This window comes from Arachis ipaensis, chromosome B10 (assembly GCF_059453495.1).
Source record: "Arachis ipaensis isolate K30076 ecotype BB chromosome B10, ASM5945349v1, whole genome shotgun sequence".
NCBI lineage: Eukaryota > Viridiplantae > Streptophyta > Magnoliopsida > Fabales > Fabaceae > Arachis > Arachis ipaensis.
In genome coordinates this window covers 103,694,108-103,719,260 of record NC_142435.1, presented here as the reverse complement: position 1 = coordinate 103,719,260, position 25,153 = coordinate 103,694,108, and the positions used below count along the sequence as shown (strand labels likewise).

At 36.0% G+C, this 25,153-nt stretch overlaps 1 protein-coding gene and 2 long non-coding RNA genes across 4 annotated transcripts; all 3 read left to right on the top strand.

Moving 5' to 3' along the window:
• The first annotated feature begins 4,055 nt into the window (after positions 1–4,055).
• LOC148581151 (uncharacterized) lies at positions 4,056–9,961 on the top strand. The gene is made up of 2 exons (XR_015907415.1): positions 4,056–5,291; positions 7,337–9,961. It is a non-coding gene; the product is annotated as an uncharacterized LOC148581151 (long non-coding RNA).
• Positions 9,962–15,900: 5,939 nt separating this feature from the next.
• LOC110268253 (uncharacterized) lies at positions 15,901–19,272 on the top strand. Of its 2 annotated transcripts, none has more exons than XR_015884292.1 (4): positions 15,901–16,010; positions 16,855–16,975; positions 17,875–17,918; positions 18,962–19,272. It is a non-coding gene; the product is annotated as an uncharacterized LOC110268253 (long non-coding RNA). The 2 variants fall into 2 exon arrangements; XR_015884342.1 differs by having other exon boundaries at positions 17,833–17,918.
• A 1,061-nt stretch (positions 19,273–20,333) lies between these two features.
• LOC107628242 (uncharacterized) lies at positions 20,334–23,435 on the top strand. The gene is made up of 7 exons (XM_088489194.1): positions 20,334–21,093; positions 21,224–21,471; positions 21,556–21,762; positions 21,859–21,951; positions 22,043–22,150; positions 22,819–23,208; positions 23,308–23,435. The coding sequence occupies exons 1-6, from the start codon at positions 20,334–20,336 to the stop codon at positions 23,206–23,208; spliced, it is 1,806 nt and encodes a 601-aa protein (XP_088345320.1). The 3' UTR covers positions 23,308–23,435.
• The last annotated feature ends 1,718 nt before the right edge of the window (positions 23,436–25,153 follow it).

Sequence of the window (25,153 nt, the reverse complement as noted above, 5' to 3'; positions counted from 1 at the left end):
GCACACCATGGAGGATAGGCTTACTGGCGTTTAAACGCCAGTAAGGATAGCAGAATGGGCGTTTAACGCCCATGTAGGCAGCATTCTGAACGTTAAACGCCATAATGGGCAGCATTCTGGGCGTTTAACGCCAGAAATGGCAGCATTCTGGGCGTTCAGAAAAATGCCCAGTAAAGAAGGATTCCTGGCGTTTAACGCCAGCCAGGGGTATCTAACTGGGTGTTAAACGCCCAAAGAGGCAGACAAGTGGGCGTTAAACGCCAGAATGGATAGCATTCTGGGCATTTAACGCCAGGATGACACAAGGGAGGTAATTTTGTTTCCAATTCGATTTTTTTTTCAATTTTTCACGTTTTAATTCATAACTTTTTTTGCATCAAACATATTTTAAACGTTCATCTTTCAATTTCTATTTTCAAATATTAAAAATCTTTCCAATTCTTTTTAATTCTTTTTTTTCAATTCTTTTCAATTCCTTCCAAAACGTTTTCAAAACTTACATATCTTTTCAAATTCTTTTCAACTCTTTTCAATTTTTCTTGCATACAGTAATAAGTTTTCAAAATTAACTGCATCATTCTTCTTCTACTCCCTTTCTATCTTATTTTGCTCGAGGACGAGCAAACCTTTTAAGTTTTGTGTGGAAAAAGCTCTGCTTTTTATTTTTTCATAACCATTAATGGCACCTAAGGCCGGAGAAACCTCTAAGAAGAGGAAAGGAAAGGCAGTTGCTCCCAACTCTGAGTCATGGGAGATGGAGAAAGTCATCTCAAAAACCTATCACTAGAAAGAGGATGGAGCAAACAAGAGAGCCCACTCATGGACCTCAACAAGAGCACTCCATTATCTTCCATGAAATCAGAGAGGACCAAAAATCCATGAGAGAGGAGCAACAAAAGCAAGGAAGAGATATTGAGGAGCTCAAGAACTCCATTGGTTCTTCAAGAGGAAGATGAAGCCACCATCACTAAGGTGGACCCGTTCTTTAATCTCCTTGTTTATTTTCTTTTATGTTTTCGGTTTTTATGCTTTATGTTTTGACTATGTTTGTGTCTTCATTACATGATCATTAGTGTTTAGTGTCTATGTCTTAAAGCTATGAAAGTTCCATGAATCTTTCACCTTTCTTAAATGAAAAATATTTTCTGAAAAAGAAAAAGAAGTACATGAATTTCGAATTCTATCTTGAAAATAGTTTAATTATTTTGATGTGGTGACAATACTTTTTATTTTCTGAATGAATGCTTGAACAGTGCATATTTTTTATAGTGAAGTTTATGAATGTTAAAATTGTTGGCTCTTGAAAGAATAATGGAAAAAGAGAAATGTTATTGATAATCTGAAAAAAAATCATAAAATTGATTCTTGAAGCAAGAAAAAGCAATGAAAAATACAAAGCTTGCAATATATATATATATATATATATATAAGAAAGAAAAATAAAAAGAAAGCAGAAAAAGCCAATAACCCTTTAAACCAAAAGGCAAGGGTAAAAAGGATCCAAGGCTTTGAGCATTAATGGATAGGAGGGCCCAAAGGAATAAAATCCTGACCTAAGCGACTAAATCAAGTTGTCCCTAACCATGTACTTGTGGCGTGAAGGTGTCAAGTGAAAAGCTTGAGACTGAGCGGTTAAAGTCGTGGTCCAAAGCAAAAAGAGTGTGCTTAAGAACTCTGGTTACCTCTAACTGGGGACTCTAGCAAAGCTGAGTCACAATCTGAAAAGGTTCACCCATTTATGTATCTGTTGCATTTATGTATCCGGTGGTAATACTGGAAAACAAAATGCTTAGGGTCACGGCCAAGACTCATAAAGTAGCTGTGTTCAAGAATCAACATACTAAACTAGGAGAATCAATAACACTATCTGAATTCTGAGTTCCTATGGATGCCAATCATTCTGAACTTCAAAGGATAAAGTGAGATGCCAAAACTGTTCAGAAGCAAAAAGCTACTAGTCCCGCTCATCTAATTAGAACTAAGCTTTATTGATATTTTCAAATTTATTGTATTTTCTCTTCTTTTTATCCTATTTTTATTTTAGTTGCTTGCGGACAAGCAACAATTTAAGTTTGGTGTTGTGATGAGTAGATAATTTATACGCTTTTTGGTATTATTTTTAGGTAGTTTTTAGTATGTTTTAGTTACTTTTTATTATATTTTTATTAGTTTATGCAGAAATCACATTTCTGGACTTTACTATGAGTTTGGGTGTTTTTTTTTTATTTTTAGGTATTTTCTAGCTGAAATTGAGGGATCTGAGCAAAAGTCTAATTCAGAGGCTGAGAAAGGACTGCAGATGCTGTTGGATTCTGACCCTTCTGCACTCAAAGTGGATTTTATCGAGCTACAGAAGTCCAATTGGCGCGCTCTCAATTGCGTTGGAAAGCATACATCTTGGGTTTTCCAGAAATATATAATAGTCTATACTTTTCCCGAGGTTTGATGGCCCAAACTGGCGTTAAACACCAGCCAGAGACCCTTTTCTGGCGTTAAACGCCGGAACTGGCACGAGAACTGGAGTTAAACGCCCAAACTGGCACCCAAGCTGGCGTTTAACTCCAAGAATGGCCTATGCACGTGAAAGCTTCAAAGCTCAGTCCAAACACTCACCAAGTGTGCCCCGGAAGTGGATTTCTGCACTATCTGCACTTAGTTACTCATTTTCTGTAAACCTAAGTTACTAAATTAGTATAAAAACTACTTTTAGGGATTCATTTTGCAACGGATGACACTTTTTACATTTCATATTGTATCTTCCATGGCATGAGTCTCTAAACCCCATAGGTGGTGGTGAGGAGCTCTGCTGTGTTTCAATGGATTAATGCAATTACTACTGTTTTCTATTCAATCATACTTGCTTCTGTTCTAAGATACTCACTCGTACTTCAATATGATGAATATGATGATCCGTGACACTCATCATCATTCTCAAATTTATGAACGCGTGCTTGACAACCACTCCTGTTCTATCTGAGCTCAACGTAGTCATTGGGCGACAGCTTGAGTGCGTATCTCTTGGGTCTCTGATCCACGGACCGAGTCTGTGAGATTAGAACCTTCTTGGTAGAGGCTAGAACCAATTGGCAGCATTCCTGAGATCTAGAAAGTCTAAACCTTATCTGTGGTATTCCGAGTAGGATCTGGAACGGGATGACTGTGACGAGCTTCAAACTCGCGACTGTTGGGCGCAGTGACAGTGTGCAAAAGGATAGAGAGATCCTATTCCGACACAAGTGAGAACCTACAGACAATTAGCCGTGCGGTAGCTGTACCTGGTATTTTTCATCCGAGACGAGAGATCCGACAGTTGATTAGCCGTACAGAAACCGTACCTGATAGTTTTCATCCGAGAGGACGGATGGTAGCCATTGACAACAGTGATCCACCAACATACAGCTTGCCATGGAAGGAAGCCATGCGTGTTTGGAGAAGAAGACAGTAAGAAAGCAGAGATTCAGACGATAGAGCATCCTCGGAACCTCAACTTGTTCCTCATCACTGAATCACAAGTATTATTGAATTCATGTTATTTACTTTTCATAAACAAAATCAGTCTTATCACTAATCTCCTGACTAAGATTTACAAGATAATCAGAGCTTACTTCAAGCCGACAATCTCCGTGGAATCGACCCTTACTCACGTAAGGTATTACTTAGATGACCCAGTGCACTTGCTGGTTAGTTGTACCGGAGTTGTGAAAAGTGTGATCACAATTTCGTGTACCACTTGCCTTGATAACTTTTTGTTTTAAAATACATATGTGAATAGTTAGTAATTTTGTTTTAAATTTTCTTTTTGTTTTGAATTGCATGTTTAAATTTTTTCTAATTAATTTTTAGATGGTTGAATTTGTAGATTTTTGTTTGTGCATATTACAAGTGCTTTAAATAGTCCATATTTTTATTTGGAAAATAAAATTTTCGATAATTTTAAAGTTTAATGTGAATAGTTGCATATTTTTATTAATTTTTTTTATATGAACTTTAGAATATTGGATAAATTTCTATTTAAAAAAAAATTTTCATTCTGTGCGTGCGTACGCACACTCTCATGTACGCTCTCTGCTCACAGCATTCACAAAGCATATGCATGCGCATTATTGCCCATTTTCCTATCCGTGCCTACGCACAAACGTTGGTGCGTATGCACTTTTAATTCAACCTCCTCTGTTGGGAGCACCTGCACAGTTGGTGCGTCCGCAGCCCCCTGTTCTTCCCTTCTCTTCTCTTTTCATCTTCTGTGAGCCAACCATTCACCAATCAATAAGCTTCCATCTTCTTCACTAGCCCAGAAACCACAGCGCCTCACCGTCCACCCACCTACAACCACCGGCGACCGCCGCAGTCGCCGTGCCCCTCACCCCATCTCTTTTTCCTCCTCTCTCATCTCTCTTTCCTCGTCTCTCACCCCTGTTCCCTTCTCGGCCCCTCTGCGCGACCCCCTACCCTCTTTGCGTGCTCTCAGCGCCGAACCAGTCGCCGAGCCCAAAAACCACCGCACCAACCCTAATCGCCAGCTCTCTTCTTCTCACGTCCCTTCGTCCTCTATCCTTTCCTCACGAACCAGAGGACCCCCCTTCCAACGTTTCTCTTTCTGAACCTTTCTCCCCACTCCGTTTCAAATCCCCACCACACACCTCCACCAGCCGCCTTCTTAGAACTGCAACCATCGCCATACCCCTGCTCCTCCGCAAGTCCAGAACCCACCGCGTCCCTCTCCCTCTTCTCAACTTCGCCGCGACAACTACCACCGCCGGCCGCCACCCAATTTTCCTCTCCTCCTTCTTCTTCCTTTTTCTTCTTCCTTTTTCTTCTCTCTCAGCTCGAACCAGAGCCCACCCTCCTCTTCCTCCTCTTCGCGGTACCTTCCCCTTCGGCTTCAACATCACATCGCAACCTTCCCTTCCTCGTCGATCCTGTCTCAATCTCTAGTCTCAACCACCTTGTCTAGCCCCTCCCTCTACCCTTTCCGTCACCGTCAGGTCCAGAGACCACAGGGTCTTCTTCTTCGCGCGCCTTCTCACCCCTGACCCTCTCGTTCTTTCTGGGTTGAAGAACAGAGCAAGTACAAGCTCTTGTTCTCTTCGTCTCAAGCGAGTTCCAGCTGCTGCGACATATCCCTTGTTTCTCGGCCCTGTGCCGCTTTCCCTCTCTGACGCAGACCTTGGCCGGCCATGCTGCCACTGTGCCAGCGTCACCACCAGGCCAGCTGAGTTGCTCCAGCCGTTCACTCACCATCATCAACCTTCTTCTTCCCTTCCCTTCCTCTGTTCCAATTCTGCTTCCTGGTTCACGTTTTTCTTTAATTGAGTTCTGTTTCAGTCACTAGTTTACTGCTAGTTAATTTTGTTTAGCTTAATTTAGTTAGAAATGCATGTTAGTTGCTTAGGTTGTTAGAGAATCTGGCGTGGATAGTGGATTTAGGTTTGTTTTGATTTATAATGCTGTTTGGAATGTTGCTTTTTCATTAATTTGCCCTATGCTGAATTGATTTGTTCATGCTGCTGCATAGTCTTATTGCTGCTCTACTCTTGCTGAAGGCTGTTATAAATTTCAATTGTGATTGCTGCTGAGTTCCTGTTTCAATTTGAACTTCATTGTTTGATTCAGTGATGCTTAATTGTTTGAACTCATGCTGCTTGTGATTGGTTGTTAAATTCAAAGAACAGAATGTTGCCCGGTTGTTAATTATTGCTTTTTCTTGTTGGTGGCTGGTTTTTGAAACGTACAATTCCTGGATATGACTGTTGCAGTGATATTGATTTTGATAAATTTCTGAATTCGAGTTGTTATTGCTGCTGGATTGTTCATTATTGCTGTTTTGAGGCTGTATCTTGGGCCATTATTTTCTCATTGCTGCTGAGTCCCTATTTCAAATTGAACTTCATTCTTGGATTGAGCTATGTGTAATTGTTTGAATTTTTATTACTTGTAATTGATTGCTGAATTCAATGAAAGGAATGCTGACTGAATCAATTACTGTTGTTCCTTACTGCTGTTTGGTGCTGTATGCTGGGCTATTGAGTGCTCCTTGGCTGTTTTTTTGGATTCATTGCTTATTTGTTTTGGCTGAATTGCTCATGGCTGTTTTACTACTGTATGTTGGCTCATTTGCTTACTTCCTATGGTTACATATATGATTTTTGTGTTTTTAATTGTCAATGAATTCATAGGAAGTCTGAATTGATTGATTGAAATTAGAAAATAGGCCAATTTTACTGCTGAAATGCTGCAGGATTTTTCCTAACCTTGTTTCATTAAATGACATCATCTTATTTGGTGCAACAAGATTCTATTTGACGGATTTCTATGTCAAAAAGAATCTTGTTTGCTAAATGGTTTTGGAAATTTCCTCAAGAGCTTCCTTACAAGCTTTGGTCAATTCTTTAACTTCTTTGCTTGTAAATTGTGTGTTCTCCTTGAGCATTGAATAAACCTTAATTGAGTTTCGAATTGACCACAAACTTGAAATTCTTTTAAAGGAAAAGCCTCTTTTGCATGCTCTCACAAGGTTGAAGATTTCCTTTTACCTATGTGACTAAGTTGATTCCTTTTCTCTTTGCCTAAATTACTTTCAGTCACATAGAGCATAAACTTTTCAATTCTTGTCTCAACCTTGTGACCTTCATGCTTCATTGAATTTGATGTTCGAATGTTCTTTGGCTTACTTGCTTCTCAATGTTTCTAACTTAGCCAACACCACATTGCTTCAAATTATGCCAATTTACTTATGATTGATATTTACTTAATTATGTGCTCTACACATACATGTGCATCACTTGTTTTGGCATTTTGAATTGTTGAGAAGTAAATACAAACTTGCTTGTTTTGAAACTTTAGAAACTTTTTGGAATTAAGGAACTTTTGACTATGCACCTAACTTTTGAATTTTTGCTTGGTTTCATTTCTTTAACTAATTTTTTTTCCTTCTTTTCACTTGATTTTCTACCTTTGCTTCCTTTTCAACTAATTTTTCTTTTTCTTTGCCTAACTTTTAACTTTGCTTGTCTTTTTCATCTAACTTTTCTTTTCACTTTCAATTAATCATTTTCCTTTTTACTAACATAACTTTTAACTTTTAACTTTCTTTTTACTTTTCAACTAACATTAACTTGTAACTTTTAACTATTTTCTTTCCCTTTGTGCATAGTAACAATGCTCCTTCCTTCTTTTATTCTTTGATAAACAAGCAAGTTAGCTTTCTCCATGTCCTGAATTTGATTGGAAGTTGTTTGTGTTTGATTTAATTTGATTCTCATGTATGCTTCCATTCAAATTTTTATTATCTGTTCACTTCATATGCTGTTTTGTAACTCAGCTCTTTCCTTTTCAGCACCACCATCACTCTTGTAGCCACTTTTGTATGGTGACACAGTGACGACTCCTTCCACTCAGCATGATCGTGAGCACCAAGGACGGTGCTACATTTTAAGTGTGGGGAGGTTGTCCAACTTCAGTAGCGCATTTTGGGTGAAAAATTCTATTTCCGAACACTTTTAGTTTTGTTTTTTCTTATTATGCTTTTTGGTTGTTTTGTATATATTTTATCTCTTTGAAAAAAATTTTCTTAGTTTATTGCACTTTCTTAGTTTATTGCACTTTTCAATTTTGCTTGTATATAACCTAGTACTATATTGTAGTAAAGCATGTTTTTAGATTTCCTTTTTTCAGCTTTTAGTTGTGATTGTGATTGGGATGATGTGATGATTGCACCTAGTTTGATTTCCTATACACTTGCTATTTTGGTTTGATTGAAATTTAGGAAATAAACTTAGGATTTTTGACTTTTTCATTCCAATCACACTATATACATATATAGAATAAATGTTAGTCAATTTAATGAAATTTCCAAGAAACTTACTTTTTATAAAGGGCATTGAAATTCAAATTGAATTGAGTTAAAATTTTTTGAAACTTGCATGATTTTTACATTGTGGAATATGGTTTTTGAGTTAAAGAACATACAACTTGTGAGTTTTGAGCCTTATTGTGTGGTTACACTATTTGACCACTTATTTCATTCTTGCGTGTTACTCTTCTCTATGATTACAACCTTTGGTTTGTTTAAGTCTATATATCCATTGTTTAATGTATTTTTATGCATTTGTGTGATTGAGGTCATTATTTCTTTATAGCTCACTTTACCCAAATAGCCTATCATTTCATTCACCTTTGTTTGCCACTTTGAGCCTTTTTAAACCCCTTTTGTTCTTTATATTGCCACATCATTAATCTTAAGCGAAAAACAATAATGTTCCTTACTTGAATCTTTGAATAGCTTAAGTTAAGTTAGTGAGTGTGTGTGTCAACTAAGTGTGGGGAAGATTTGGGAACATTGGTAGATAAAAATGTGTTTTATTCTTTGTTAAAAAATATTGGAAATTTGGGGTACATGCTCATATAAGACTATGGAAACCATATGCATTGATGAGTTGGTGTATATATTATGTTTAAAAAAAAGAAAAGAAAAGAAAAAAAGAAATAATGAAAAAGGGACAAAATTACCCCAATGAGTAAATTCAATAATAATCAATGCATATGTGATGGAATTGAATTTGATGCATGAGTGTGTGTATATGTAAAAGTGAGATTTTGGGTAGCTAAGTTTGATATTAGTTTATAGGTTGTGTGTGTGTGTGTGTTAGGTGATAATTTAGACTAATCAAAGATTCAAATGCAAGTTCACCTAGCCATATATACATCCTTACCTTTAACTTTAGCCCCATTACAACCTTGAAAAGACCTTATGATTTTTGCATATGTACATTAAATTTTTGTTGATTGGTTAGATGAAGAACAAACTTTAGAAAGCATGATTAGAGGAGAATTGAGTGAATTGACCCTAAACACTTGAGTGATTAGAGTGCATACACATATCCGGTGAGGGTTCAATCACACAATTCCATATTTTCACCTATGATCATTGTTTATCTTGCAAGTTTGTTAAATTCTTTTATATGACTCAATTCAATTGTGAATAGGATTTGGTTATAATTATTTTAGCCCTTGGTTGTATATAGATGCTTTTTTGAAAATTGATTTATTTGGAATAGTTAAATACATATAGATAGACTACATATAGATAGCTACATACTTATAGATAGATTGCATATAGTTAGTTACATTGAATAAATGTTGATTCTCCTTCTTGTCTTCCTTTGGTATAACATGAGGACATGCTTTTGTTTAAGTGTGGAGATGTGATGAATCCACATTTTACGATATTTATTTGCTCTATTTGGGTGGATTTCATCAACCTTTCTTGCATTTATCCATTGAAATAGCATAGTTTCATGATGTCTTCCTAAACTGTGCTTGAAAGTGAAAATATGCTCTTTAGGCCTTTTTATTGCTAAATTTCATTAACTTTGATACCATTTGGTGCCTTGATGCATTTGTGAAGTGATTTCAGATTTTCAAGGCAAGTTTGGGTTGAAGAAGGGAAGAAAGAGCATCCTAAAGGGGAGAAATCATGAAGGAAATGGAGTTTGAAAGCTACAACAAAGGTGTGTACGCACCAAATGTCGTGCGTACACACGATGGGAATTTTGTGCAACCGTGCATACGCACGACTGCATGCACGTGAGGTCATTAATTGCAAATCTCTGGGGCAATTTTTGGGCCTCCAAAACCCAGTCCAACTCATTTCTGAAGCTATTTCAAGCCAAAGGGAAGAAGGATGAAGGGAGAGCAATTAGGTTTAGGTTTTATCAGGTCATTTTCTAGAGAGAGAAGCTCCCCCCTCTTTCTCTCTCTAGAATTTAGGTTTTCCTAGTTTAATTTCCTTTACTTTTAGCTTTTAATTCTTGTTCTAGTGTAGTTTCCTTTATGTTTTCATGCTCTTTTGTCTTTATCTTCTTCATCTCTTTTGTTATTTCCTTTATTTTGTCGTTTTTATGTTTACGAATACTTTTGTTAATTTTAATTTCAATTAATGTAATTTATGTTTTCATGTTAATCCTTACCTTCTTTAGTTGTTATCATAGTTGTAAGAACCGAACCGGTGATCGAACCGGTCAGGTTACTGGTTCACTGGTTTATTGGTTCAACCGATAAATCGTTGGTTGAACCGGTAAAACCGGTTTCACATGAATAAAAATAGCAATCCTAAATTCCCTAGTTCCTATTCTCTATTCAGCAAGACAGCAACCTTAAATTCTTAAATAGTTAAATTCTCTATTCAGCAAGACAAGCAAATTCATATTTCATAGATTCAAATCAAGCATATAATCCAACAGTTTCATATTTCCAGTACAAATCAACAAAACATAAATTGATTTACATGAAAAATTTGATTTACATAACATGAAAAATGCAACAGCCAACAGTTTCATATTTCATGTCCTAATCCAACAGTAAATTTACAAGGAAATTCAACAAGCATATTCAACAAGGAAATTCAACAAGCATATTCAAGTGTAATGTATTCAACAGTTTCAAATTTCAACAAGCATATTCAACAAGGAAATTCAGCTTAACAGAACTTACAGTAACAGAACAGAGCAGAGTGTAATGTATTTCACACAACAATCATTAAACTTCAAGTGCAGAACAGAGCAGAAGCAGATTACAGAATTGGAGCAGTGGAGCTTACCTGTTGACAGAGTCACAGAGCAGTAGCACTAGAGCAGAAGGGCGACGGGGAGGGCGACTGGGCGAGGGAGACGGCGCTGGAATGGCGAGTTCGACTGCGCGCAACGGCCGACCGGCGAGTTCGCGAGTGGCGGATCTGCTGTTCGGAGAGGATGACGGGCTGAGTTGGTTGAGTTGGTTTCTTCAGAGCTCAGACCGCGAGACGAAGAGGATGACGGGCTGGGGGCTGGGTGAGTGAGGTGAGGGCGGCGGACTGGCGGAGGGTTGGTAGGGTTTCGCCGTTTCGCCGTTAGGGTTGGGGGGAATAGCCAAAAGGGGAGGGAAATTGGAACTGCAAACTGGGATCGGGTGGAGCGTGGGGCTGGTAGCCCGTAGGGCTTTTCTTTTTTTTTTTTTTTAAAAAAAACCAAAACGACGTCGTTTTGGAAAAAGAATTAAAAAAAAAAAAATTTCCTGAACCGGTCGGTTAACCAAAAATCGCCGGTTTTCCGGTTTTTATCAAAACTGGCCGATTCAAAACGGTTCTATTCCTTATCCAGTTACATCACTCAACCGGACCGGTTCTGGGTCCGGTTCACCGGTTTTCCGGTCGAACCGGCCGGTCCGGTCCGGTTCTTACAACTATGGTTGTTATTATTATTTCCTTGCATTTGGTAGTTAGATTTTACTTTTAATGCAATTTAATATTATTTTAGTTTCATGCACACCAAGTGTTTGATAAAATACTTGGCTTAGTTTTTATCTAGTTTTTCTTCATTCTTGGCTTGGTTTTGAGATTTTGGTGACTCTTGAGTCATTGATGTCCATTCTTGTTTGATATATTAGAGTAGTTAGTTGATTTGGTTTCCTGACTCTAAGCCTCCCATTAATAGAGTTGGCTAAGACTTATGGATTGGAATCAACTATGCTTATTTGACTTATCCTTGATGTAGGGTTAACTAAGTAGGATTAACTCTTCATAATCATCATGTGTTTGTGGTCAATGGCTAGGATGGGTAACCTTAGCTCCCAATTCAGGCCAAGAGGTTTCTTGCACTTGAATTTTCCTTTTCTTGCTTTAATTGCTTTGACTTTTATTGCTTTGACTTTTAATTCCTTGCATGATCATTTACTTTCTTGACATTTACATTACTTGCTCTCTCTTGCATTCACAACCCCCATTCCTCCATAGCCAATAATAGAACATTTCATTGCAATTCCTAGGGAGAACGACCCGAGAGTTTAAATACTCTTGGTTATTTGATTTGAATTGTGACATCTTTGATTTAAACTTTGATTGTGAGAGTTCATTGTTGATTTAGACTATACTTGCAACGAAGGAATTCTATTAAGAAATTCTAGATCAACATAAATTTTTACATCAGTCGCCCACGAGCACGCGTGGAATGCATCAAGATACAGCGACGCGTACGCTTCCCTCCATGCGCATGCGTGGATGGGAGAAAAGCCAAGTGACGCCTATGCGTTAGTCACACGTACGCATGGGTGCGTTTTGTGCCACAGGCACAAAACCAACACAACTCTGGTACAACTCTCGGGAATTTTGGCTGGGCAATTGATTGGGCAATTGATTTAGCTCATCGACGCATACGCGTGGGCCACGCGCACGCGTGGATAGTGAAAATTTGAAAACGACGCGTGCGCGTCGGCCATGCCTATGCGTGGGAGTGCGTTTTGCCAAAAATTTTACTAAGTTAAAAAGCTACAGAATTCACAGTTTCAAACCCCAATCTTCCAACGGGCATAAGTTCTCCGTTTCAAGTCATTTTTTACCTGTTCTTCAAATGGCATAAACATCCCAGATCCAATTTCATTTCTAAACAAGTTTGGCACAAATTGGGGATCCAGAGTCCAAGTTATGCTCTGTCAAAGTATGTCCAAAAACCTCATTTTCATACAAAACCACAAAGTGCCATTTTTAAAACAAACCAATTCCAACCCTTTTTAAAATCAATCAAAACATACCAAAATCACTTCAAGTCTCCTCAACTCAAATGTTAACATTTTTATCAAAATTATAAACCATCAACCCACCATATTAACCAATCTCATCAAATAATCCAATTTCAAACACAATATCATGTTATATGTATTTTCCTCATTCCAATTTCCAACAACACCACTTCCAATCAACCATCAATACATACAATCATTACCATCCTAACTCTCAACATGGTTTCACCCACAATTCACCCTCAATCAATCATTAATCATATATCAAAACATGCATATCTCTCATGCATCACATTATCACATCATCAATATTCATAATCACATATATGACCACACAATTGATTTCAACCATTCAATAACATCAACCATTTAAATCCTATCTTAGGGCCTCTAGACTAAGTTTTCACACCACATTACATTTTAGATACAGGAAACCGAGACCATACCTTAGCCGATTTTCCCGTTTAACCCGGAGCACTTCCAAATCACTTTTTCACAAGCTCTCAAGGTCACAACACCTCCAAGAACAGATTTTTATCACACCAAAGCCCTTTTCCAAGCTTTCCAAAATCTCAATCAAGTTTCAATATTCACATACACACTACCTAAGCCACAATTATCACACCCAAACACAACAACTCAATACCTAACATCATAAACCAAAAAATTCCACTAGGGTTGAGAATCTTACCATACCCAAGGATCAAGGAGACAAGGTTACTCTTCTCCTTCAAGCTAGTTGGATCCTATAACATCAAAGAGCCCAAAATCTCAATATTTTTCACCCAAAAATTCGAATTTAATGCTGAGAAAACTGGAATAGATTCGTGGCTTACCTCAAGAACAAAGTAGTAGGTTTTGTAGAGCTCTTCACGGTGAACGCGTGGCCGTAAACAGTGCGGCAATCGGAGCTCCGGATCAAAAGTTATGGTGGTTTGAAGATCAAACAAGGGTAGAACTTTGGAGAAGTGTTCTTCCCCCTTTCATTCTCATTTGAGCGTGTTTTTGAGGGTTTAGAGGAGAGAGTGTGCTATTTTTAGGGTTTTAGATTTGGCTTGGTTGGGCCAAGGGCCCAATATGAGTCCGATTGGCCCAATTTGGCCCGTTCGGTCCAATCTTGGGCCGATTTCTATAAAATTGGTATCAAAATTCTCATCTCAATCTCCTCTATCATATTAAGCCATACAAATCACATTTTTAGGTTTCTAGAATAAATTCTCATTTATGGGCTAATTAGTCATTAATTAACCGGGTTTTACGCCCCTAAACAACCAAAATCACAAGATTGCCTCAAAATCCAAACCAGAACTCAGAATTAGAGGGAAAAATGCAACTGGGAAGAGGACAATTAGATACTCATCATAATACCTAAATAAAATCGAAGAGGGTGAGAAGAGCGACGCGTGACCATAAACAACTCGTCAATCGGAGCACCGGAGAGAAAGTTATGGTGATTTGAAATTTGATGGAGTTAGGATTTTCTCTCTTCTTCCTCTCTTCTCCATTTCAGCGCCCCTCTCTCTTTCTCTAAGGTTAATAAGCTGAAATGCTTATCATTAAGGTTTATATATGTTTGATCTTGGGCCCAACTTGGGACCCGATTCACATATATGGCTCGTTTGGCCCAACTTTGGACTAAAACCTTTAAGATTAGCGTTTTAATATGCATTTTAAATATTTTTACATTCTCAATTTATAATTTTTATTTTGTTAATCTTTCTCACCCATAATTAATTTTCTCAGCTGCAGTGTCGGATAGATCTCGACCGGTACTATCGGTCAAATTTTCAGTGCACATTTTTACGCAGAAAACTATGTTTTCTGATTCAGAAAAATTTACTGAGTCCAAAAATCATATTTAAATTGTCAAATTTTGATTACTAAATTTTCTAACAATTTTTATCCATATTTAATTAATTACTTAATTAAATACGGTTTGACCGGATTTTATAATGGCCTAATGTCGACACTCTCTAATGAGCTTACCTATGCTAATACTTCATCATAAATCTTTTATGTTCAAGATAATTATGTTACTAGTGTCATTTATACTAGTAGCTTATATATTTATCTCTAGGAGTGTAATTACTGGTGTTCTAATACATCTAGCTTTAGTAATTATCTCTTAGAAGATATTTTAACTTCTCGGTGACTAAGCACCAAAAACACATCCTCCCCCCAGGTGTCACCACCCACTACAACATTTTTGGCCTAAGGTAACCCTTATTCGAAGTAACATTTAACAAAAGTTGCCTTAGATAGGCAAAGACAACATTTTTGACGTGTTACCTTTGAATAAGGCTAAGATAACTAAATTTTTGGCCACCCACAAAAATTGTTGTCTTTGATATCTAAAACAACACTCAATAAATGTTACAATATAAAATATTTAAGACAACATTTTTAAATAAAAATATAACATTTTATAAAAGTTATAAAAAAAATTAAATAAATAACATTTATAAAAAGTTGCCTAAAATTATTCACAGTTACAAATTTTAGAGGGAAACTTTTTATATTCCCACCAATTATTTTTCAATCAAATAACTTAAAAAAAAAAAGAAAAGAAAAGACACAATGCTCTTCATCATCAGTTCATCACTTCATTCCTTCATCACTTAGCTTCCTCATTTCATCAGAGATACTGTAACCCTAACATCATAACGCAGACGGCCACACCACCGATCGCGGCTCTCCTCCTCATCGACCACAACTCTCAATCGCTTTCACTCCAAATGGCGACGGCGCGGTTCTCCCTTTCACGGTCGTCGGAGCGTTGCTCTCATCCACGGGCTCCTGCGCGGTGCTCTCCTCCACGAGTGTCGGCGCGGTGCTCTCCTCCACTGGCATCGGCGCGGTGCTGTCCTCCACGCACGCTGCTCCACGGCTCCCCCTCTTCCTATCTCGGCTCCAAGTACAGGCCTGTCTCGCCTTCTCCTCTTCGCAAGGCCTGTCTCGCCTTCTCCTCTTCGAGAAACCCCTCTCTTTCTCCTGTTTCCACTTCTTCCCCTGTCTCGCCTTCTCCTCTTCGCAAGGGCTGTAACCCCCCCTCCTCCTCCTCCTCTGCTTATTGGTAAGAAAGCTTCTTCATTTTACTATGAAATGAATATTCTGAATGTATTGATTGTGAATGAAGAATTGGGACTGTTCTGAAATTTAGTATGTAAATTGAATTTCTGAATGCATGTCTTTTTGGGGCTTCTCAATAATTCTGAATTTAGGGGTTTGCTTTCAATTTTTCTGAAATTTTCATGTGGATCAACATCTTCCTGGTGCTTTTTCAGTTTCATCTTTTTGACCCTGGTTAAACAAATTCCCACTATTATATTTTTATTGCAGCTTCTATTCTTAAAGCACTGTTAAGGTACGGAAAGAAGCAGTTTGCGGTTTGATGAGACCAGGCGTGATACTTAGAATTGTCCAGTGCCTTCATGCAATGAACCACCAGTATTGACTACTTGGTATGAACTTTTCTTATTGCTTTTTCTCTTTTTCTTATCATGGAAGGAGTGGTACCGGGATTAGATGCATTGAAAACATGATTGGGTGAAAGAGCAAGTGGACTGCTTAATGCAGCTTCCATTTGGGTGCTCTATGTGTGGTTGACACCTAATTAACAGTAGCAGGGTTTGGTTCTTGTTCTAGTTCAAGATCCTCAAATGCGGTGTGAAAACTGAAAACACTACAATCTTTTCATTTTTGTCGTTACCAAACTGATTTTTTTTCGTGGGTGATGGAGGTTTGGTGCACAAAAGGTATGGTGCACACTGAATTTTATTTGAATTGTTAATATGCTGACACATCATTTTGAATTCTTATTTTGTTGTTCTTTTCTGCCTTTCCTACAATTTTTGCCTCAAATTTTAATTCCCATGTAGGACACAAATAGAATTGTAATCTTTAAGGCCCTACACCAAGCGACTTGGATTTTCTCTATAACTATTAATATGAACTTAGATAAAACAAAATTGGAAGCATATATCAAGTATAGAGTCATCTTTTGCTTCTTACTTAGATTTTTTACAACATTAGGTTGGTAAGAAAGCTTCTTAATTTTACTATGGAATGAATATTATTCTGAATGCATTGATTGTGAATGAAGAATTGGGACTGTTCTGAATTTTAATATGTAAATCGAATTTCTGAATGCATGTCTTTTTGGGGCTTCTCAATAATTCTGAATTTAGGGGTTTGCTTTCAATTTTTCTGAAGTTTTCATGTGGATCAACATCTTGCTGGTGCCTTTTCAGTTCCATCTTTTTGACCCTGGTTAAACAAATTCCCACTATTATATTTTTATTACAGCTTCTATTTTTAAAGCTCTGTTAAGGTACGGAAAGAAGCAGTTTGCGGTTGATGAGACCAGGCGTGATACTTAGAATTGTCCAGTGCCTTCATGCAATGAACCACCAGTATTGACTACTTGGTATGAACTTTTCTTATTGCTTTTTCTCTTTTTCTTATCTTTGTGAACTTAGATAAAACAAAATTGGAAGCATATATCAAGTATAGAGTCATCTTTTGCTTCTTACTTAGATTTTTTTCAACATCAGGTTGGTAAGAAAGCTTCTTAATTTTACTATGGAATGAATATTCTGAATGCATTGATTGTGAATGAAGAATTGGGACTGTTCTGAATTTTAGTATGTAAATCGAATTTCTGAATGCATGTCTTTTTGGGGCTTCTCAATAATTATGAATTTAGGGGTTTGCTTTCAATTTTTCTGAAGTTTTCATGTGGATCAACATCTTCCTGGTGCTTTTTCAGTTCCATCTTTTTGACCCTGGTTAAACAAATTCCCACTATTATATTTTTATTGCAGCTTCTATTCTTAAAGCTCTGTTAAGGTACGGAAAGAAGCAGTTTGCGGTTGATGAGACCAGGCGTGATACTAGAGAATTGTCCAATGCCTTCATGCAATGAACCACCAGTATTGACTACTTGGTATGAACTTTTCTTATTGCTTTTTCTCTTTTTCTTATCTTTGTGAACTTAGATAAAACAAAATTGGAAGCATATATCAAGTATAGAGTCATCTTTTGCTTCTTACTTAGATTTTTTTCAACATCAGGTTGGTAAGAAAGCTTCTTAATTTTACTATGGAATGAATATTCTGAATGCATTGATTGTGAATGAAGAATTGGGACTGTTCTGAATTTTATTTTGATTATGAATTCTGAATGCATTGAATCTTAATTTTTGGGGCTTCTTTATAATTCTGATTTTAGGAGTTTTATTTCAATTGTTCTGAAATTTTCATGGTTCTGATTGTTGCTTCTTAGGATTTTCTGAATTTTTGTGCATCTTAATTCTGATTTTTGAAGCTGTTTCCTGGGGAAAAATACGACGATCTGCCCTAACTGTTAAGGTACATCCTCCATATGATTTCACAATTTCTTTTCTTTTTGTCAGAATTCTCTAAATTTCTGCGGTGAATGCTATGGCTATAGTTTCATACTTTTGGGTTATTGTAGCCAGCTAATATCATCAATCATCATCCTGAATTAGAATATATCACAATTCAGACCTTATTTATTCTTCTGAATCATATTGCTGTGCCCGTACTTGTGTTCTTGATTGTATATATGGTTTTGAATACAAGTATGTGCAATTCCTATTCTCTTTTTTACATAAATTCTTAGATATCAACAAGCATCTAACCTACATCAAGCAGTTAGAAAAATTAAAATCTTAACCCATATAGTTCAATGTTACTCTTTATATATATATATAATTTAATCAAAGTTCAATTAGCACAACACAAATTGGGCATGCAAATCATACATTTAATTTATATCAATCAATAGAAATATATAAATCAATATAGAGAGATAAAGGGATAATTAAAAAAATAACCATATAAATTAAATTAAAATACTTGGATCTCAAGACAAACCCTATTTTGAACCTTTTAAATCTTTCAGTTACTCTTAAAGTCTAGTATTATGTTCCATGAATTACAAGACTTTATGTAGTAAAATTTGTAACTAAAGAGTTATGGAATCTTGGGTTTTCACTGTATTTTTTTTCAGCCGCTCAAAAACAGAATTAAGTTCATGACATTCCTCTTGGGCTTTATTCATAAATTCTAGGAAACATTTTTTGTGCAGAGAAAGGAACAAGGAATATCTATTTTTGAACCAGAGGATGATATTTGATAATGACACTAATCTATTTTTTGTGTTTATCCTCAATCATGAGACATTATATTTTGTGTGTCTGTGCTTAGAAGGCAAGCAGCATGTTTTATTTGATTATTTAATTTGCATAAGCTTTTGTGCTTGTGTTTGTGTTTGTGTGTACTTGGTGCAGGACAGTGACTTGGACTTTTGTTCGATTATTATTTTTAGTTTGATTTTTCTATTTTCTACATGGAGTAATGTAAATTTGATACTTTTCTCTGTTATACAGAAATATTGCTTCAGAGGAGTTTGAAGAACATTCGTGGACATTCTAGGACTTAAGATTGCAATTTGTTTAGCCATGACTCCATAAGTTTTTTTTTTATCTTACTTATACTTGTATGTTTTCATATGTATATTATGACCTTTGTGCAGTTTTTTTTTCATGTTGAATGTCTTTTATGTGTCTTTTTCATTGTTTCTTAATTTTAATAATAATATTTTTATGTGCCTTTTTTATGAATTTATATACTTACTGTGCATAAACATTATTATTTACATGGTTATTAGTTAAATAGTAGTAATAATATATGAATAATTAGGTTTTTCCAAGACCTAGAGAAAGATTGGATGAGTTTACCGAGAGATAAAGCTGAGTTTAGTAACGGTGTCAATGACTTCTTAGACTTTGCTTACTCCATCGGATACCCACAAGGAGAGGAAATCTTATGCCCTTGTGCAAAGTGTTGTAATTTCTTGTGGCACAAAAGACAAACAATTTATATTCATTTGATTGCCTTTGGATTCGTTAATGGTTATACGAGATGGATTCATCATGGGGAAAGCGTAGTCGGCATGGATGTTGATAGCGATAGCGATAATGAGATTGACAGTGAGAGTGAGACTAACTCGTACGACGACATGGACGCCTTGTTAAACGATAGATTTCGGGATGTGGCACAAGCGGAAGGGATAAAAGAAGGTATGAATGAAGATGCAAAGAAATTCTATAACTTGGTTGAAGAGGCTAGCAAAGAACTGTAATGAAGACTGTTCCAAGGGACCTATTTAGCATAAGTGATCAAGTTGCCATTGATGCTGAAGATACTTATGAAAATGAGCCATTTGATAATTCGACGGTTCCTTCTATACCTAATGATGACGGTGAAGTAGACTTGGTAAGGAATGATTTGAATGAAGTTCTGGTCGATGTCGCAAAAGAAGTCTATTTTTCCCAAGAGTATAACACAGGATCGGATGAAGAATATGATTTTGAAGACTTTTGAGTGACTTGTTTCCCTCTTTTATGGTATATAAGTCAAATTTATCGCTTTATGTTAGCAGTTTTCAACTTGTTTTTCCTCTTTTATGTTCTGATTGTTGCTTCTTAGAATTTTCTGAATTTTTCTGCATCTTGATTATGAGTTTGTGTGGGACATATTTTTCTGCATTTTGAATTTTTCTGCATTTTGAGTGAAGAATATGATTCCGAAGACTTTTTGAGTGACTTGTTTCCCTCTTTTATGGTATATAAGTCAGATTTATCGCTTTATGTTAGCAGTTTTGAACATGATTTGCTGAATATTGTGATATAGAATTTGGTAATTGTTTGTTACGGTTTACCTCTTCCCCTTATTAGATGCATATGCAATTGTATTTACATGGCTGTTTTAATATTTTTATACAGCAACTTAATGGAAAATGGAGCAACTTCAAAGAGGAAAAGACTGGTAAAAAAGTATCAAGCTCATGCAAAAGTTAAGGAATTTGAAATGAAGGAAGTATCTTCTGCTGCGAAACTAGTTCGGAATTTTATAACCAAAGGTGATAAAGGAAGTAATCAAGCCAAAATAGCACAACAGCCCAGGAGAAAAATTTCAGAAATTGGAGACAAATATAGTAGGGAGAATTCAATGGAAGAGAGAAATAAAACACTTGTAGACAATGTTATGAACCGGTCTTTGAGGTCTTCCCAAAACCAAGTGAGGAGTAATGTTCAACTAGAAGAACAACTAATTCCTAAGAAGATGAAGAGTAAGGCAAAGTGTCCAGCAATGGCTCTTGATGCCTTTTTTCATACAGAAGGAGTAGAAGTGGACAGAGAAGAGGAAGATGACTTTGAGTCAATTGGTGAGGATGCTGGAGCTACTGAAAAAGAACCAGCTAACTTGACAAACTTAAAAAATAACTTAAAGCGTCCAGCAATGACTCTTGATGCTTTTTTGGGTGACCAAGGAATTCATGTGGAAAGAGAAGAGGAACATAATGAAGTTCCAACTACTGAGGATGCTAGATCTAGGCCATCCCCGAATAATGGAGAAAATGTTCATATCCCGTCTGAGGAAGATTATATTGGTGAACATGAAAGTGACAATTTTGATGTAGAAGGAGATCAAGTTATGGAAGAAGCTCATATAGAAGGTGATGTAATTTAGTTTGTTGCTATTTGTTTTACATTTTCTTTTTATCTATGAGCATGGGGCTGCCCTTTCCATACCTTTTACGACTGTCTTTAGTTTTAATTTGTACTATTTCTCAATTTTTAATTTAGATACTTCAAAGGTTAAAGAGAATCGTGGAAAAACAAGATGCCTAAAGATTTATGCAAGAACTTGGGAAGAAAGGGAGGAAGTGACTTTTGATCAGGGAGCAGCCGTGGGGCCAACAGCTCAAAGAGTGAAGGATTTAACTAATTTTATTGGAACAATGGGAAGGAATAGTGATTTTATTACCTTGATGTACACTAATTGGAAAGCTGTGCCTAAGCAAATCAAAAAGCGCATTTGGAAGTATATTAATGTAAGCTCCATTTATCTTTATGTTTATGCCATATGTTAATAATTATTTTATGCATATGATATGATGAAATTGATGTGTTTGTAGTCAAAGTTCATTCTTCCAAAATCTTCAAAGTTATGGGTGATGACTGGTGTTCAAGGAGCATGGAAGCATTACAAAACAAGAATAAAAAAGAAGCATTTTGAACCATATTCTGGAAATATTGAGGATATGTTGGTGAATCGTCCTTTGGAAATTCCAGAAATACAATTTCGGAAGCTAATTGCATATTGGAGTATTCCAACTGTCAAAGTGAGCTAGAGGATTTCAATTATTATTATTTGATATGATCAAGTATAATTCTTTCAATTTTTATATTTTTTTCATCATTGTCTATTTTAAACACAGGCCATGTGTGTTATAAATTCTGAAAATCGCAAGAAGCAACAATGGAGGCATAAAATGGGTCCAATCAATTTTGCAAGAGTGCGTGTTGATTTGGTAAGGTCACATTTGAGTTAAAATTCTCTACTTGTTACTTCTCCCTAATTTTAGTATGTTATGACTTTGTAATTGTTATCTTGATCTGTAGCGTGAGAAAAAAGAGAACAAAGAGGAACCAAATCAAGCTGAAATGTTTGTTGCAACTCGGAATGGACTAAAAGGGAAAACACTTGATGTAGAAACACAAGCTGTTATTGTAAGTTCCTCTATAATTTTCTTGTTTTAGTAGTTGTTTTATGACTGTCATGGATGCTATTTTTTTGCTGTTTTATGGCTATCGTGATTATTGTTATGGTATCTATTTTGCGGCTGTTTCATGGCTGTTTCATGGGCTGTTTCGTGGCTGATTTAGTTGCTGTTTTATGGCTATTTTATGCATATTTTATGGCTGTCATGGCAGCTATTTTATGACTGTTTTATGGCTATCATGGTTGTTGTTTTAGTATCTACTTTATGACTGTTTTGTGGTTGTCATGATTGCTGACTTGCTGCTTTCTATGTTTTGTGGTATCTATTTTGTGGCTGTTTCATGGGCTGTTTCATGGCTGATTTAGTTGTTGTTCTATGGCTATTTTATGTCTGTTTCATGGCTGATTTAGTTGCTGTTCTATGGCTATTTTATCCATGTTTTATGGCTATCATGGACTGCTATTTTATGGTTATTTCATGGCTGTTTTATGGTTGATTTTATTGCTGTTCTATGACAATTTACAACCATGTTATATGGCTATCATGGACTGCTGTTTTATGGCTCTTTTATGGCTATTTTGGATTGCTGTCCCTATTAGTTAGCAATAGGTTTTTGGATTCTTTCATTGAATTTTTATCACTAAAAATAGACATATCATATATTTGTGTGTATAGGATAAACTTGATGATCTCCAAGAAGCTGGAGAAACTCCTACTAATGCATTTCAAAAAGTTTTTGGTAAAGAGAATCCAGGAAGAGTTCGATGTTATGGAAGAACTGTTACAAAAACTTCTCTTAAGAAAAATAAAGAAATAGATGAAATCAAAAAACAAAGTGAAGAGAAGGTGACAGCTTTAAAAACTGAATTAGACGACCATAAGCAACGACTGCAAGGATTGGAAGATATTGTGAAACTTATGTTGCAACAAACTTCTCTTGGTATGAATGTTGATGAAGCGCTTTCTCTCTTGCGATCTAAGCAATCGTCTGCAAATAGTGCACAAGATCCAAATTTAGTTCCTCGGCATTCTCCTCCATCGACTCATATACCAAATCATGAATAGGTATATGTATGCTAAATTGTTGTACCACTTGAGTATACATATTATTGTATAGCTGATGTTTTGACTATAATTTTTTTGTTCATTTAAATTTGACTACAGCTTTCTTATTGTTGGAGGAAGTTTTTTGAAGACATAAAGACAATTCTTGCCACAATGGTGAAGCACAAAGTCTTCTTGGTTTTTAGTGGACAACTTAGTTTTTTTTTTGTTTAAGTTCATTAGCAGAAAAACATGTATTTTGCTTACTTAGGTTTATTATTTATTTGACTTGGTAACTTATTAGCAAGTATATATGTTAATTGGTACTTGGAAGACCTTTCTATATATATATGCAATATATATTATTATCTTATTCAAATGCGGGTGTTATACATTCTTCAAATATCATATAAATATAACAAAGATAAAAAAAATATTATTTTAGATATTAAAAAAGAGAATCTAAGAAAAATTCAATAAGGTGTTGCTTTAGGTATTAAAAAAAGACAACTGTAAATAAACCTACATAAGTGTTGCATTAGGTCTATAACAAAGGCAACTTAAAAAAACCTGGACAAGTGTTGCTTTAGGTATATGAAAATACAACTTAAAAAAACCTGGACAAGTGTTGCTTTAGATGGAGGAAAAGGCAACTTGAAAAAATTTGTACAAGTGTTGCTTTAGGTATATGAAAAAGCAACTTAAAAAACTCTGGACAAGTGTTGCTTTATATATTAGAAAATACAACTCGTAAAAAGTGTTGCCATAGCGTTTCATATAAAGCGTTGTGTTTGGGTGCTCTAAGGCAACCCTTTCGCGGAGTTGCTTTATTTGCAGAAAAGGCAACGTTTTTTGAAGGTTGCCAAAAAAAGGGTTCCCTTTAATATACAAAAGCATTGCCTTAGACCAAAGGTAATGGCCGTATAGCCAACCCCCCAAAAAGCGTTGCCTTTTGTCGCAAAGTGTTGCCTTTTATCAAAGGCAACACTTTCTCTTATTATAAGCAACGTTTTTAAAGGGTTGCCTCAGCCCGAATTTGTTGTAGTGACCAGCACCATTCTTTCCTTCCTTGGCTGAAATTCCTTGAGAGAAACTCCATGAAATTTCCATGAACACCTAAGCTTCAAGCTCGGAACTTTTGAGTTATAAACCTTCACCAAAAAGCTAAACCGATTAAAGTGTTCTTCTCTTCTTCCTTTACATCTCCATACCAGATTTCACAAGATAAAGTGAGGTATGATGGCTTTTCTTCCTCCTTGAATGGTTCAGCCATGGCTAACCATGGTTAAACTTGATATTTTTGATATTTATGCTTAAGATCTCTTGTCTAGGAACCTTGTGAACTAAGAAATCTCCATTTTTAGCTCAAGGAATATGAGAAAATCCTTCCTAAATCTATGATAAAGGTTCGGCCTTCATGTGTTCCTTGGGTTAAAAGTTGTTTTTGATTGAAAACTAGGTGAAAAAGTAAGCTAGAAACCACGTAGAGAAATCAATTTTTGGAGCTGATTTAAGAGGTAAGGATTTGGTAAATTAATTATGTGTTAATTGTATTCTTGGTATTTGATTGTTAAATGATTGTTTAGTGCTTGCAATTCAGTGATTATAGGTTGATTTAGTCATATTTTTATGTTAAAAACAAACTTAAAAATCATTAAAATCATGAAGCTTCATAGATGCTGGGCAAACCGTGACTTTATGGCTGGATCCTAAGCATGTTTAGATATATTTTGATACTGGTTTGGTGGCTGGAAGTTTTACTAAGAAAAAGAGAAAAATTCGTTACAAAAAAGCTTAAAAAATGTGTTAAAAATCAAGCCGAAATCACGAATAATCATGGTGGCGGTTCGATTTTCTTGATGAACAAGAAACCACCAGCATCTGAAGTTATTTTGGGATATGAAAGTAATTAATTAAAAGATCAAGAGTAAAAAGGTAATTTTATATGTTTAGGAATATTTTGGGT

Bases quoted from the DNA above. Each gene is read 5' to 3' on its own strand.
- LOC107628242 (XM_088489194.1), top strand. From the start codon at position 20,334: ATGGCTGTTTTAATATTTTTATACAGCAACTTAATGGAAAATGGAGCA. The intron at 21,094-21,223 runs GTGATGTAATTT...TTTTTAATTTAG, and splicing joins GGAAGAAGCTCATATAGAAG to ATACTTCAAAGGTTAAAGAG. The intron at 21,952-22,042 runs GTAAGGTCACAT...CTTGATCTGTAG, and splicing joins CAAGAGTGCGTGTTGATTTG to CGTGAGAAAAAAGAGAACAA.